Source organism: Thamnophis sirtalis, unplaced genomic scaffold (assembly GCF_051295495.1).
Source record: "Thamnophis sirtalis isolate CommonGarterSnake01/CBP01778 unplaced genomic scaffold, rThaSir2_p1.2 scaffold_2, whole genome shotgun sequence".
Taxonomy (NCBI): Eukaryota; Metazoa; Chordata; class Lepidosauria; order Squamata; family Natricidae; genus Thamnophis; species Thamnophis sirtalis.
The window spans coordinates 82,862,751-82,877,568 of NW_028261382.1; the positions used below are offsets into that span (position 1 = coordinate 82,862,751).

Below are 14,818 nucleotides of genomic sequence, written 5' to 3' on the forward strand. Positions count from 1 at the left end.
GAAATCCAGTGAAGAGCAGCCCAAGCAGCCCACCATTAATCTGTATTTATTCTCAGTAAATACCTTGCAAATAGAGTGATGAAGTGCAATTGCTCTTTGGATGTTAGTAAAAGCACTTTTTTTCCTAGGGGAAAGCCATTTTAGAACCCTCATTCTGTCCCATTTGGTTTCCATAGTACAACGTGAATTCTTTGGTCACAGGAAAAAAAATTTAAGGTCCACATCTTGAATCAGGAACCAACAGGTTCTCTTTGTAAGTCAAAATATTTGCTAAATTATGCAGGTCTGGATGGAAACACTTCAACTATTTGAAGGAGCCGAGGTGGCGCAGTGGTTAGGGTGCAGTACTGCAGGCTACTTCAGCTGACTGTTATCTGCAGTTCAGCAGTTCTAATCTCACCGGCTCAAGGTTGACTAAGCCTTCCATCCTTCCGAGGTGGGTGAAATGAGGACCCAGACTGTGGGGGCGATATGCTGACTCTGTAAACCGCTTAGAGAGGGCTGAAAGCCCTATGAAGCGGTATATAAGTCTAACTGCTATTGCTATTGTTATTGCCAATCCCTGTTTTGAGGATACAGGTATGGATGGAAACACTTCATCATTTTCAGATTTCTGGGAACTAAAGGAGAAAGGCAACAGAAGCAGGGAATATATTTCTGAGGACATAGACTGAAGAAGAGAGATGATTCAACACCCGTTTCCCACAATTGTCCAAAGAACTGTTGGAAAAAAGAGGCACGGGGTTCCTGGTTCCATATGGCCTTGCAGGGGTCCATCCCCTGCTTGAATCATACGATTACATCTAGTTATATATTTAATCACCATCAAGGAATGACACCGGTCAGATGATAAAACAACTCAAAGAAGTAGTGCAAGATGGGAAGATGTGCAGAAACCTGGCCCATAGAATCACCAAATATCAGATGCATCTGAATGGATAACATAATCATCATGCATTTGATTAAATAGGTATCTGTTTGCTGCACAAATACCATTATGTATTTTCCAAAAAATATCCTTACAGTATTTCATTTCTCCTTTTCCCCCCCCTTTGATGCTTAAGCAAGGCGTCTTCCTTTTGTCAGCTGACTCTGTTCACAGACAGTATGGGAAAATATGTACAGCATTCCCAGTTTATTCACAATGATAAACAGAGACATTTCAGAGTTTTTGACTATCACCAAGGCCACCATTCTATGTTTCCCTCTTAACTTGCAAGTAACTCCCATTGAACTCCATAAGGGTGATTTCCATGAAGAGGATCACAAAATCAAAGCAGACTTTTGGGTTTTTAAAATATCTTTACTTCCATAGCACTGCTGAGTATGGAATTCAGAGGCTTTAGAATGAGCCTGGACAAGAACAGAACATGTTGTCCCCATACAAAGAGAAGTACATATACACAAAAACAGTTTCTCAAGAGGAAAAATGCTCCATCATGGGAAAATCAGATACAATAAATGGATCATGTTTATATAAGGGCTTGGAAGGTATTGTGGTATTGGCTGTTTGCAAAATGGTAAGTATTAGTAATACTTTGAAATAGAAATATGCTATTATTGTGCAGAAATCTGCCTTCCAATTTCCCAGAGTTGATTCTTTTTTTTCCTCCCATGAAATACATTTCTATTTGTTCAACTCATTTTCATGATGATTTTGAATTCAATGCCTTCAGATCATTTTTAGAACTTATTTTATTGTTATTAAGAATTCAGAATATATTACCTCTGGCTCTTTTGTCCATCATTTTCAGCTCTCCTCTGCCTGGTTATTCCTAATTTTTGATCAGGAAGGAAGGAAGGAAAACAATTGAAAAAGTTTAGACTACTATTCTGCTTTTGCAATAATGACATTCAAAATCTCTTGGAGATTTTGGAAATACTTTTAAAAAAATACAGATGAAGTTGAGAGTTGTTATCGCAAACTAGCCTTCATTAACAACAAAGTCATCTCCACAATTAATGAAGAATAGCTAAATAGATGGACAGATAGATATTTGCCATCTCCTGTTTCTCTATTCTTTATGTTTTCAATGCAATAGTGAAATAATGCCATTATAACACAGAAGCATTCCAAATAATTACCAAAGCAGGGAGGGGAAAAAAAAAATCTGTCAAACAAGTTTATTGGGCTGCATATTTCTGAGTGCAGACGTTCAACTTGTAAAAACCATTTGAATTTACACAAAAGAGCTTTTGCCAGCTTGCAGCTTTAAAGAAAAATGTTATTGGTCTTACAAGGGAATGACAAACGTTTATAGGGAAAATCCCATCCGGGAAGAATGCATTGAATCTAGTCTCTGCTTAAGTGTTACTCTTATACTGTAGATCCATTAAATAAGTAATGGGTCTCAAACAATAATAACACTTGAAAACCTCACAATTATGTCCTTCTTTTGCCAGCAGTTTCGAAAGCCTGTCACTTATTCTGCTGATAATGCTTTCCCCTGATTTAAACCCCTACGCTCTGCCATGCATCCAGAGGAGACTTTACAGAACAAATGCATAAAACTTCAATGAGAAGAGTCCAGAAAGCCTTAAGTGAATGGCTATATTTAGAAAATGTTTGATCACTAAGCTTGTCCATTGAAAGAGAGCAATGGACAGAAAATATATTTATTGTGGTCAGAGGTTTTATGTGTCCATGTGCCTGCTTAAAAAAACATCCTATCAAAGCAAAACTAAGTGATAAGAGGTCTGTTTACCCAGAGCAATGATGTGTTATAATGAGCAATAAAATGTAATTTTAGGGTTACAAATAAGTTATTTCAGAATTCAAGCAAAATTCATTTTAGGATAACTCAGAATACATTAATGAATCAGGATGGGGTTATGTGTGCTAGAAAAGCCCATATTACAATAAATGCTGTACCAAGTTCTATGTGGGAATTTTTCAGGATTTCTGCCTCTCTATAAAAGGGGGTCTATTATTCTCAGGATACGTGAATGTTTCTATCAAACTTCTCTTCGTGGTATTTTTGAACTCCTTTGATGCAGGAAAGGGAGGGTGCTACAACTGCTTTTCCCGATCTTTCCATCACTCCAAAATCTCCCTGGTTACCTACATTTTTCCCATGGCAGGATATTCTCCATGAAATCTACTTCAAGAGTTTAATTAAAAAGGTAAGATGCCAGAGAAGCTACCAACTGTGGAGAGATGATTGTACAGAGAAAGTGATGGCATTTCACACATCCAATGACTTTAATGAGAATGGGTAAAAAAACATGTAAGTGTTTGTTTGTTTGTCTTGCATTGTCTTGCATTGGTTACAACATTTGTGTTCAATTTCTCCAAAACTAGAGAGACACAAAGGCTCCTAGTTTTAGTTATGGTGGAGAAAGACTGCAAAAGAAGTAATTTCAAAGTCTTTGTTTGACCAACAAGCAAGTTCCTCCTGTGCATGTAGACGGGCATCTTATTCATTCATTCATATATTTATTGTCAATATATTTTCTAGCCTTCGGCTGGGACGAGCTACAGCTGTCACAAAAACATTGGAGCCTCCTGATGCTCTGGCATTCTCCAAGAACATAACATTTGTTCTGTAAAGATACCCTAAAGAGCCTGGATTGCTTATCCTGCAACAGAGCATGAATCCCTCAGAATAAGCCTCTGCCCTTTATTTTCATGTCCTTATTTGATGATTCCTTTTCCAACCCGCCTTGTCCAGGAGCACTCACAAACTTGTAAAAAGGAGTTGAGTCATGTTACTTGTAGACATTCTTACCAACTAAACTAAATGTTTCCTGCCATGACCCTCATCCTGCATGAAACAAAAGAGAAGAAACACCAGCCTTGGCTCCACCATCGAAACATCTTAATTTGCAAGAGCCAAGTTCTTTACGCAAATCAAGTTGTTGTTGTTCAGTTGCTAAGTTGTTCCAGATCCTTTGTCACCCCATGGACCACAGCACACCAGGGTCCTCTGTCCTCCACCGTCTCCAGCAGCCTGCTCAAATCCCTGTTCATTGCATCAGTGACACTATCTAACCATCTCATCTTCTCCTTTTGCCTCCAATCTTTCCCAGGATCTTTTCTAGGGAGTCCTCTCTTCTCATTTGATGGCCAAAGTATTCGAGCTTCAGCTTCAGTATCTGTCCTCCAAAGGACAGTCGGGATTGATTTCCTTTAGGACAGGCAATGTTAGCAATTTCCTGAACTTTCTTTCCGTCTATAGTCAGCAGGCAGAGACCATACTAGACATGAATGTAAAGGTGTCACTGCTTCCCCACCAACCTCTCTAGAGCAGGTTGGCCCCTTCTAGTCTTTGAGAAGACTAGAGAGCCCAGGTTTTCTTTGCTGGGAAAGAACGTTTGGCGTTTTCATTCCTGACATATCAGGACCATGACAGGTTGAGCATCAGCTTGAAAGTGTAGACCCAGCGTGGAGATGGTCCTCTGCCATCCTAATCCCAACTGAGATCAGGTTCCTTGTTCCTCACAAAGAAAGAAATGTGATGAGGAGATGAAAGAATCTGTGTTGGAGATTCTTCTATGGAGGGGAGAAAAGATTACGTCCTCTTTGTCTCAGCCAGATGTGACTACTACTGACTGACATTGGATCCACAAGTTTAACATCAGGTTTAAGGGGAGGTTGAGGTGATGGGGAGAAACCCGCAGCTGCCAAAAACTAACGGTCTTTTCTCCACTTGTGTCTAGAGACTAGGGACTAACCTGCATTCCCTGCTGCATTAGGACGTGACCGCAAGTTTGATTGTGTTACTTTGGGGGCGGTGCTGTAAAATTGGTTTTTCTCCCTAAGAGAAAAGGGGAAACGGGGCAAAGCTGTCAAGAGATGGTGTTTTCACCACCTACTGCTGTAGTTGGACCCAGTCATTCTCCCGATGGCTTGGGTTTTGCGCATAGGTTTGGGAGAAAAACAGCTTGCCCGCTCAACCAAGTCGGTTAAATCTGCAGTAGAGGCTGAACTCGTATATAACATTTCTCAAACTCGGGATCCGTTAGGACGCTGCGACTATGCTCCGAGCATTGAATAAAGTCAGCCAAATGGCATAATTCAGTAGCCGGGGGAGGCAATGCGGGGCGACCAAAGAGAGCCAGAAAGAGGAACCCCCCCACACACTTTCCGTCTTCGCTTGGTCACGGATAGGTGACCCCGATGGAAGCTCGCTGCAGTTTCGGTGGAATCTTCCCACGGACTGAAACGTCCGATGTTATCAGAGGGTGGGGAGAGGGAGGGGGACAGAAAAAGGTAACTGATCCGAGGTGGGGGGGGGGCAGAACGGGAGCGGTTGCGTGGAATTAGAGGTGACACCTAGCCTGTCAGACGTTTCCCCAGTGCGGTACTTTGAGCTGGGGAAGCCGGTGGGCTTGAAGTCGGAAGTTCCGCGGGGACGACCTGTTTGCACCCCAGCCCTGAATGCAACCGCTTTACGAGAAGCATGAGGGGCAAACGGTAGAGGGCCCTCGTACGGAAAACACACACCCCCTCAGTCAATGCCATGCTCCCCACACCCAACCCTAAATGTGTTGGGCTACCACACCAAAAAGGAGCGGAGGAGAGACCGCGGGGGCGGCCGAGCTTCAACCCTTCCACCTTCATCCCTAGCTCGCCTGGCCCTTGATGGGAGCTGCTCTCATGCAAGGCTGGCTTAGCGATAAGTGGGCGCCGAAGAGAGCCAGGAGTATAAAACGAATTTTCAGGGCTCGGGAAGATGATTTTGCTGAACGGCGGACCCCGATTGCCAAACGGCTGTGTGAATGCGGCCGCTCTTCCTCCACCCGCTCCCGACCTTGGAAAGGGGTCGGGGAGCCTAGGAATCGAGGACGGTCGCCGGGGCTGGTCGAAGAAAGGGACGACCACCGCCAATGTCGTTGCTTTGGAGGCGCGGGGGTTGAGGTGGGCTGGGGGGGGGGCGCTAAAGTGAGGCGTAACTTAATTCTGCCATTGGACCTTCCAGCTTTCATTACTCAGAAGAGTGAGCTTCCACCTTTAGGGCCGAGGGAAGAGGGAGGAAGAAGAGTTCTGCAGATTGGGAAGGTCGGGACGAGACGGGCCAATTTTCGCCGGGGCTGAAAGAGGCTTTGCACGAAGCGAGTCAAAACCTCTTGCAAGGCAGTAGAGCGAGCGCCTTTCCTGCTGCGGAGGGGAGGACAGAGGCTCGGGAGAGCCCGAGACCAACGCCCGCGTCCCGCCTCTGAGTCCTGCGCCTTTAAGAACTCCTCCTCCGAGTAGTGCCCACCGAGGGGAGGGCGGTGCTGCCCCTCCGAGGCGCCTTCAGTCTTCCCCCGAGCATGGGCTGGGCTGTGGAGCCTTAAGCAGCGGCCGGGGGTCCCGTGCGCCTGCAGAGCGCACTCCCGCCGCGATTCCCGCGGAGAGGTGCTTTGGCGGACTCCGGGCTTCCAGAGGGCGGCAAGCCAGGTTCGTTCCCCTCCCAGCCTGCCCTTTCTGCCATGGCTCCCCCGTGGCCCCCCAACGGGACGTGGCCGGGGGCGGCGGAGCAAGCGGGTTCGGGGGGCAACGGCACCAATTGCTCTGGGACGGAAAGCAGCCTCAGCCGGCAGGGGGCGCTCGGAGCTGCCCTCAGCCTGGCTGTACTGGTGACAGTAGCCGGCAACCTGCTGGTGGTGGTGGCCATTGCTAAGACCCCCCGCCTGCAGACCATGACCAACATCTTCATCACTTCCCTAGCCTGTGCCGACCTCATCATGGGGCTTTTGGTGGTGCCTCCAGGGGCCACCCTGGTCCTGAGCGGCCACTGGTTGTATGGCACTACTCTCTGTGAGCTGTGGACCTCGCTGGATGTGCTGTGTGTGACGGCCAGCATCGAGACCTTGTGTGTCATTGCGGTGGACCGATACCTGGCTATCACAGCCCCGCTGAAGTATGAGATGCTAATGACCAAGAACCGAGCACGGGGAGTGGTGTGCCTGGTGTGGGCTGTGGCTGCCTTCATCTCCTTCTTGCCCATCATGAACCACTGGTGGAGGGATGGGGCGGATGTGGAAGCCCTGCGCTGTTACAAGGATCCTCTATGCTGTGACTTTGTCACCAACATGCCCTATGCCATCTTGTCTTCCATCATCTCTTTCTACGTGCCTCTGTTGGTCATGATTTTTGTCTATGCCCGGGTCTTTGCCATCGCGACCAGGCAACTTCATGTCATTGAAAAGGACAAGGGGAGGTTCCTTCAGGATTCATCCAAGGGTTTCCGACGAAGGAGGCCCTCCCGTCTCCTGCTTGCCATCAAAGAGCACAAAGCCCTGAAGACTTTGGGCATCATCATTGGTGTCTTCACTCTCTGTTGGTTGCCCTTCTTTGTGGCCAACATCATCAAGGTCTTTGCAAGATCCTTCGTCCCTGATCCACTTTTTCGCTTCTTCAACTGGCTGGGCTATGTCAACTCAGCTTTCAACCCCATCATTTACTGCCGCAGTCCTGACTTCAGGTGTGCCTTCAAAAAACTCTTGAGTTGCCCAAGGAGATCCGATTCCCAGTTTCATGCTTTCTCCAAGGATCTGCAGAGATGCCTCTGTGCCTTCAGCTCTGGGGAGAGCAAGTCGATTGCTACAGTTCCCAGAGAGGAGGAAGAAGAGGAGGAAGAAGAGGAGGACTTGGCTACTGGTAGCACTAGCAGTGGCTCAAGTAACAGGACCGAGGATAAAAAGCATTTGTATCTGCCCAACAATGGGCACAGTTTTACACAGCGTCCCCTGGGGGAAACTCAGCTCCAAGGCACCCAGATTACTTTGTGTCCACAGCTGGAAGAGTAGGTGTTGGGAATGGTAGTGGGGGTAGAAAGAGACATGACTTAAGAGTGATCTAGAGCATCTGGGGGAGGGGAACGACAGGAAGAGTCCAAAACAAAATTGTTTTCTTCTCTAATGTGCTACAAAGAAACTGGAAGGATTGTGACAATATTTCCTATCAGAATCCTTTACTCGTTTGCTTTGGAAGCAAAGTTTTAACTATTTTCACTGAGACTTGCTCTCTAGTAAGTGTGTTCAGAAGAACGTACTGTAGTAATGACCAATGAAAACTGTGGTAGCTATTTCAGTTACTGGACTGTGAACAGAGCTGGTTATAACTCAGGTGCAAAATATACCTTGTATGCTGGAGCCAGAATCAAGTGACAGGGGATGGGACGTCCTAAGGTTAACAGAACTGGGCTGCAAAATTCCGGATGTCTATTAGAAGCTGAAAAGAGAGGCAGAAAGCCCAACTCTTCGCTGCTATGTAGTCAGGTTTTTGTTTTATTTTTATATAAGAGTTATGACAACACTAGGAAATCTTTCCTTTTGACCATGAATAGTCAGTGCCGATGAGGCTGGCTTAGACGGAGAATCTAACCCACTATATAGTAGCTTTTACTACTGTGTCTCTATTGCAGCTGCAAACTCTATTTGATTTCCTTTTCAGAAATGGACTGATAGGAGTTATTTGCAAGTTAAGAGGGAAACGTAGAAAAATGTAGGTAACCAGGGAGACTTTGGAGTGATGGAAAGATTGGAAAAAGCAGTTGTAGCACCATCCCTTGCATCAAATGAGTTCAAAAATACCAGGAAGAGAAGTTTGATAGAAACATTCATGTATCCTGAGAATAATAGCTTTCAGACACTGAGCAGGAGTTCCTTTTTTAGTTTCTCCTTTTCCAGGTGAAATACTGAGGAGTTGAGAAGCCCATCTCCAGAAACGGCCATCCCTCTTTGTGGCTTCTTCAGGAAAAATATGCCAACAATTCAGAACCCAAATATCCCAGCCGTAAAGCATAGGGGCATCGCATTGGGTTCTACCACAAAACCGCGGTAGACTAAAGTGCGCTCGACGAAAGCGTGTACGTGACGTCATCACAGCGCGATGAAAACAGCACGCTGTGAGCGGTAAACTTAAAATTAAAGGGTAAATCTAAACCTAACCCCCCCAAACCTAACCCTAAACCTAACCCTAAGCCTAACCCTTAACCTAACCCTAAACCTAACCCTATACCTAACCCTTAACCTAACGCTAAACCTAACGCTAACCCTTAACCTAACCCTAAACCTAACCCTAACGCTTAACGTAACCCTAACCCTAACCCTAACCCTTAACCTAACCCTAACCCTAAACCTAAACCTAAACCTAACCCTAACCCTTACCTTTATGTGAATTGGCTTGCTTTAAAAGCGCTTTTTAAAGCGCCCTTTTTTCTCTGCGGTCGTATTTGTCGCGCTGCTGATGACGTCAGGTACGCGCTTTAATCGGGCGCGCTTTAGTGGACCGCGGTTTTGACGGGTCACGTCGCATTGCTCTAGCTTGAAGGTTGCTCTTGTCAAGCAGTATTTCTGATGTATGTGTGTAGAATGTTAAAGGAAGACACACTTGTCTTTTCTTAAGTGTTGCAGTGGCATTTGTTTTTAATTTAAGTACTGGAGTTTGGCTTAACCTGCTAAGTACCGTATCCAATAGAAAGATCAATTCGGCTCCGCTTGGGGGGTGATCATTTTGGTGGAGCGGGGGGAGCAGAAGGGAAAGGGAGAGTTGGGGGAACAACTGGAGTGGGTTGAGGGAGGCAGAAGGCAGCAGGCATGAAGGTTGGCATAAGGGAGAGTTGTGCCAGGCACAAAGGATCAGGACTTGCAATTCAGAGGATTTATTGCTCAAGCCTATACACAAGAATCTAGTCAACTAAAGTTCAGTACTAATGATGAGGGTCATCATTAGTAGATGAGAGTCAATGGCATTCAAGAGGGCTTGGACCCAGAGCGTTTGTGGGAATGTAATGACTCTAAGCTGATGATGCACTTAACTCCGATCCCCAGCTCTGCCTTCTCTTCTCCTACTTGAGAGACCGCCTGCTGCCAATTACCTCCAATAGACCGATCAGATCCCACAGATTAGGCCTCCTCCGAATTCCATCCGCCGGCCAATGCCGACTGGCGACTACCCGGAGGAGAGCCTTATCTGTGGCTGCTCCGACCCTCTGGAACGAGCTCCCCATGGAGATTCGAACCCTCATCACCCTCCAGGCCTTCCGCAAAGCCCTTAAAACCTGGCTGTTCCGACAGGCCTGGGGCTAAAGAGCTTTTGCCCTCCCCCCTCGAATGGTATGGTTGTTGTGTGCTTTTAAATTGTGTATTGTTCTGTTTGTCTTTTTTATCCCTTATCTGTACCCCCTTCCCTGACTTGGATTGTGAGCCGCCCCAAGTCACCTTCGGGGAAAAGGGCGGCATATAAATGCAATAAATTCAATTCAATTCAATTCCTACAAGTTGGGGGGGATGGCTGGAATAGGTTGGGGGGGGGAGGCAGATGGCAGCAGACTTGAAGGTTGTCATATCTCAGCCTTCTGCAACTGCTACCCTCCAGGATTCAGATGTTATGTAAAGTTCTTGTTGTTACTACTGGGCTGCATTGCCAGTGACCCTGCCCTTTAAAAGCAATCCATTCATTTAACAGACTGAATCTTGAAAGGGAAACCTTATCAGAAGAGGAAGGGAGGAATGTATTGTATTTGTATTTATTTTATTATTAGCAGCTGTAAACCTCCTACCAAGTGACAAATGTCAAGGTAGATGATAGGATCAAGTCTTAGTACACAATTCATACACTGGATTCCCAACATCCCTTTTTTCTTTCCAAAGGCAAAACTTCCAATAGGATGGGATATAGAAGGCAGTGTGCCATCAACTTTTACCTTTGTCATACCCTCTTTTAGGAAACACTCTCCCCACCCACCCCTGTTAATTTGGGTGAAGAGCACGTTACACCTATCCTCCACGAGCTGCACTGGCTACCGATTGGTCTCCGGATACGCTTCAAAGTGCTAGTCGTAACTTATAAAGCCCTTCATGGTATTGGACCTGGGTACTTGAGAGACCGCCTGCTGCCAATTACCTCCCAAAGACCCATCAGATCACACAGGGTCGGCCTCCTCCGGGTTCCGTCCACCAGCCAATGCCATCTGGCTACTACCCGGGGGAGGGCCTTCTCTGTAGCAGCTCCGGCCCTTTGGAATGAACTCCCCGCAGAGATCCGGACCCTCACCTCTCTCCAGGCCTTCCGGAAAGCCGTCAAAACCTGGCTGTGCCGGCAGGCCTGGGGTTGATGAGTTCCCCTCCCCTCTCGACTGGTATGGCTGTGTGATTTTCGTGTATTTTAATTATGTGTACTGTTGTTTATGTTCCCTTTCCCCTTTGAGTTGTTCGCCGCCCTGAGTCCCTCCTGGAGAAGGGCGGCATACAAATAAACCAAAACTAAACTAAACTAAACTTCTCCAGAGACAGGGTCATGCAGCTTGTGAAATTCCCAGCAACCTAGCAGCTTTGGGGGTAGCAGGTTGGGGAAGACTGATTATAACAGAGTGTCCCACAGGGATGTTTGGGATCTGCATCTTTGTGGAAGGAAGAATAGCTTGGCACATCTTTGCCTTAGATACAGATAACTAGTTGCACTGTTCCTCCACTCCACTGAGGGGAGATGGAGAAGTGACCTTCCACAGCTGTCAGCCTTGGCTGCTTTTCCATCTTCCTTCACTGCCAAATCAGATTGGGAAGAAGAAAATCCAAGTTTCTCTGGCAACTTCTGTTCACAGCAAGTCTGTCTGCTACTACGGTGTTTCTCAAAGGCAGCTGCTGCTTAGCCCAGCCTAGTAGCCAACAAACTCCTTGCATTTTGCTTTGGATGGGCAAAAGTTGGTCATTGAGTGGAAGATAAAATGTGTGTCTGTCTGCTTTTATTTTATGTGCAGCAGAAGGTGGTGGCTGAAGTTGCCTTCAACTGTTGCAGTCTAAGTGTTCTCGTATTCGGTCCATTCCTTTGATTTTTCTGATTTGTCTTCCTTAGCATTCAATTAGCATCCCACTGTCATTGTTTATCCTTTTACTTGCTTGATGAATTAACAGCCAAAGACCCAATATGACAGTTCGGAAGAATAAGCTGTTTACAGAAAGAGAGTAGTGATGAAATTCTAGCAACCCTCTATCAAAATAGAATAAAAATAAAGAGAAAGGATTTAGAAGGTTGGCACTCTTAACAGCAAACCTGGAAGCTGCCAAAAAAGCCAACACAGTTCTAGGCTGTATAAACAGAGGGTTAGAATCAAGATCACGTAAAGGGTTAATACCACTTTATAATGCCTTGGTAAGGCCACACTTGGAATCCTGCATTCAGTTTTGGTCACCACGATGTAGAAAAGATGTAGAGACTCTAGAAAGAGTGCAGAGAAGAGCAACCAAGATGATTAGGGGACTGGAGACTAAAACATATGAAGAACGGTTGCAGGAACTGGGTATGTCTAGTTTAATGAAAAGAAGGACTAGGGGAGACATGATAGCAGTGTTCCAATATCTCAGGGGCTGCCACAAAGAAGAATGAATCAAACTATTCTCCAAAGCAACTGAGGGTAGGACAAGAAGCAATGGGTGGAAACTAACCAAGGAGAGAAGCAACTTATAACTAAGGAGAAATTTCCTGACAGTTAGAACAATTAATCAGTGGAACAGCTTGCCTCCAGAAGTTGTGAATGCCCCAACACTGGAAGTCTTTAAGAATATGTTGGATAGCCATCTGTCTGAAATGGTATGGGGTTTCCTGCCTAGGCAGGGGGTTGGACTAGAAGACCTCCAAGGTCCCTTCCAATTCTGCTATTGCATTGTATTGTATAATCTACTAACCGCAATTGCAATTGAGCAAAACTTTGCTACAGTCCTGGAAATTTCAGTGGAGAAGTGAGCAAATAGTTCCAAACCAGGCTGCACAGTAAAGTAAAATATGATTTACCAATTTCAGTTGCAGAATTGGAAAAAATGCAAAAATGTCCTTCATGATGGATGTTTTGTATAAGCCTTATTATGGTATCCAGCCATCCTTTATACATAAAATACATAAAAGAGATGTTATTATACGTCTCCTTGATCCGTACCGACACTATTAGACATTCTCAACCCGGAGTGCATTTTTTTCAAAAAATATTCATTGCCTTTAACATAACTTTTAAAGATTTCTTTTGGGGTTTTTTTTTTTTCCAAAATTTGGTGCTCCACCCCTGAAACCTATTTTTTTAAGTGCAGATTTTGGCTACTGTTTTGGATATTTAAGGATCCACCTTTGTCTAAGAGATGTGGAAAGAGAATGACAACTAAAATGAAAAAGTCTGCACCAGAGGAAGCCTAATTCTTAATTAAATGATTCAGAAGTCAAATATGTAACATTTCCAACTTGCTCCTGGAGGCATTCAGTTAACTAAAACAAGGATAAAATGGATTTTCAAATGAGCCTTTTAAAAAAATGGTTTGCATAGAAGAATTTACACTGCCCATATTGACTAGATTTGCACATTACATTAAATTGCGGTTTACTGAACCATGGTTTGTCTGAGAAGCCATGATTTGTTGTGGCGGAATTCAGACATGCTAAACTAAAGCTAAAAGCTTAATGGGATCTCAACAAAGGGGGGCAGAGCCTTTTTGTCTGCAGAAGATTCTATGATTTCCTTCCTTGGCTTCTCCTGCTTAAGAGACTAAAAGTAAAACCCAAAAAAGTAGAAAAGATTGGATTGGATGGGGGAGTGGGATCTGGTCAATGTTCTTTCCTAGCTTCTTCAGCTACACAATCCCATCATCCCCAGCCAGGAGCTGCCTGATCTAATGCAGCACAAATCTGCTCCATGTTCTGCATCTGAAGGCAGCTTTCTGACAATCCTTCATCTTTTCTCCTCCTCACTCAGCCCTTTCAAGTGTTTTTTTATATGGTTTGGTTCCAGCAAGGACCTTTATAAAGGGAATTCAAGTGTGCACAAATTGTATCAGTTTTGCATTTCCTTCTTAAATGTACATCTCTGCTCTATTCAAGGTTGATGGTGGATTTTATTCAAAGTTGTCCATTTCCCCAGTTGAAGTTTTATTAAAACTGTAATTGTGGTAAGATTAGTTATGTGTAGCATTTCATTTCATGCCACAATGGCGATCAAGTGAATATTTCTAGGAAACGTGACCAATCCAACAAACCAGGGTTAACGAAACTCACATAGCATGCATGGTGTGTGAATTCTATCTACAAAGTAGTGTCTTCTTCCAGGTTTATCCATCTAGGCCAATCTTACATATTGTGTATCACTTCATTGCAAGATTTCTTGAGGGTTCAAATGAAGGGCAGGTATTGAATTGGGAATTTCGGCAGACAACATAGATTCTCTACTAATTCTCAAAGTATTTTCTCTAGATTCAAAATCATCTGCTGTACCTTTAGCAAATGTGCTAACTCATATTTTAAGACAAGTACCCTATTATACAGTACATTGTTTGATTTAGACACCGTATTATAGTATTCGCCCCCTGTAAATGTCTGGTGTACATTAGTTGAAAATAGCATTCCAAAGCCACTTAAAGGGCATTATCTGGAAATGCCCAGCAGTGAATGGCAGGTATGGAAAGTTTGTCCCCTGCTCTTATGAGCTACAAGTGACAGATATGTGACCCTCCCCACCATGACACACAAAATCAAGCATTTCCTACTGGTGTAATAAAAAGCTGAGATACTTTTCAGATCTCATCTTTTTCCTCCCTGAAGAAGGAGATTGGAACAAAGGGATTGGGAGAGGAGATTGGAGAAGGTCATGAAATCAACCACGATAAGGTTCTGCCAAAAAGAATTACCACCGAAGATAAACCAGATGTCTTCATAAACCTAACAGTACTCAAGGCAGCAGCAGCAGCAACAATAAAGGCATAGGAAGAAGAGAAACATGGAAAAAAGGAGGATGGAAAATGTGGCTAGGATGGTGGTCAGGATCAAACTGTTTGAAGAAAAGCCTTTCAGGCAGATAATCCCCCACATTCTAAACAGGGCTGGGCTCCGGCTTCTGTTACTGCCGGTTTGCTC

The 14,818-nt window shown here is 44.8% G+C and overlaps 1 protein-coding gene across 1 annotated transcript; it reads left to right on the forward strand.

Annotated features, from left to right (window-relative positions):
• The first annotated feature begins 6,096 nt into the window (after window positions 1–6,096).
• On the forward strand, window positions 6,097–9,074 carry ADRB3 (adrenoceptor beta 3). Its single transcript, XM_014064704.2, has one exon. The coding sequence runs from the start codon at window positions 6,415–6,417 to the stop codon at window positions 7,732–7,734; it is 1,320 nt and encodes a 439-aa protein (XP_013920179.2). The 5' UTR covers window positions 6,097–6,414; the 3' UTR covers window positions 7,735–9,074.
• Window positions 9,075–14,818: the final 5,744 nt, after the last annotated feature.

Bases quoted from the DNA above. Each gene is read 5' to 3' on its own strand.
- ADRB3 (XM_014064704.2), top strand. From the start codon at position 6,415: ATGGCTCCCCCGTGGCCCCCCAACGGGACGTGGCCGGGGGCGGCGGAG.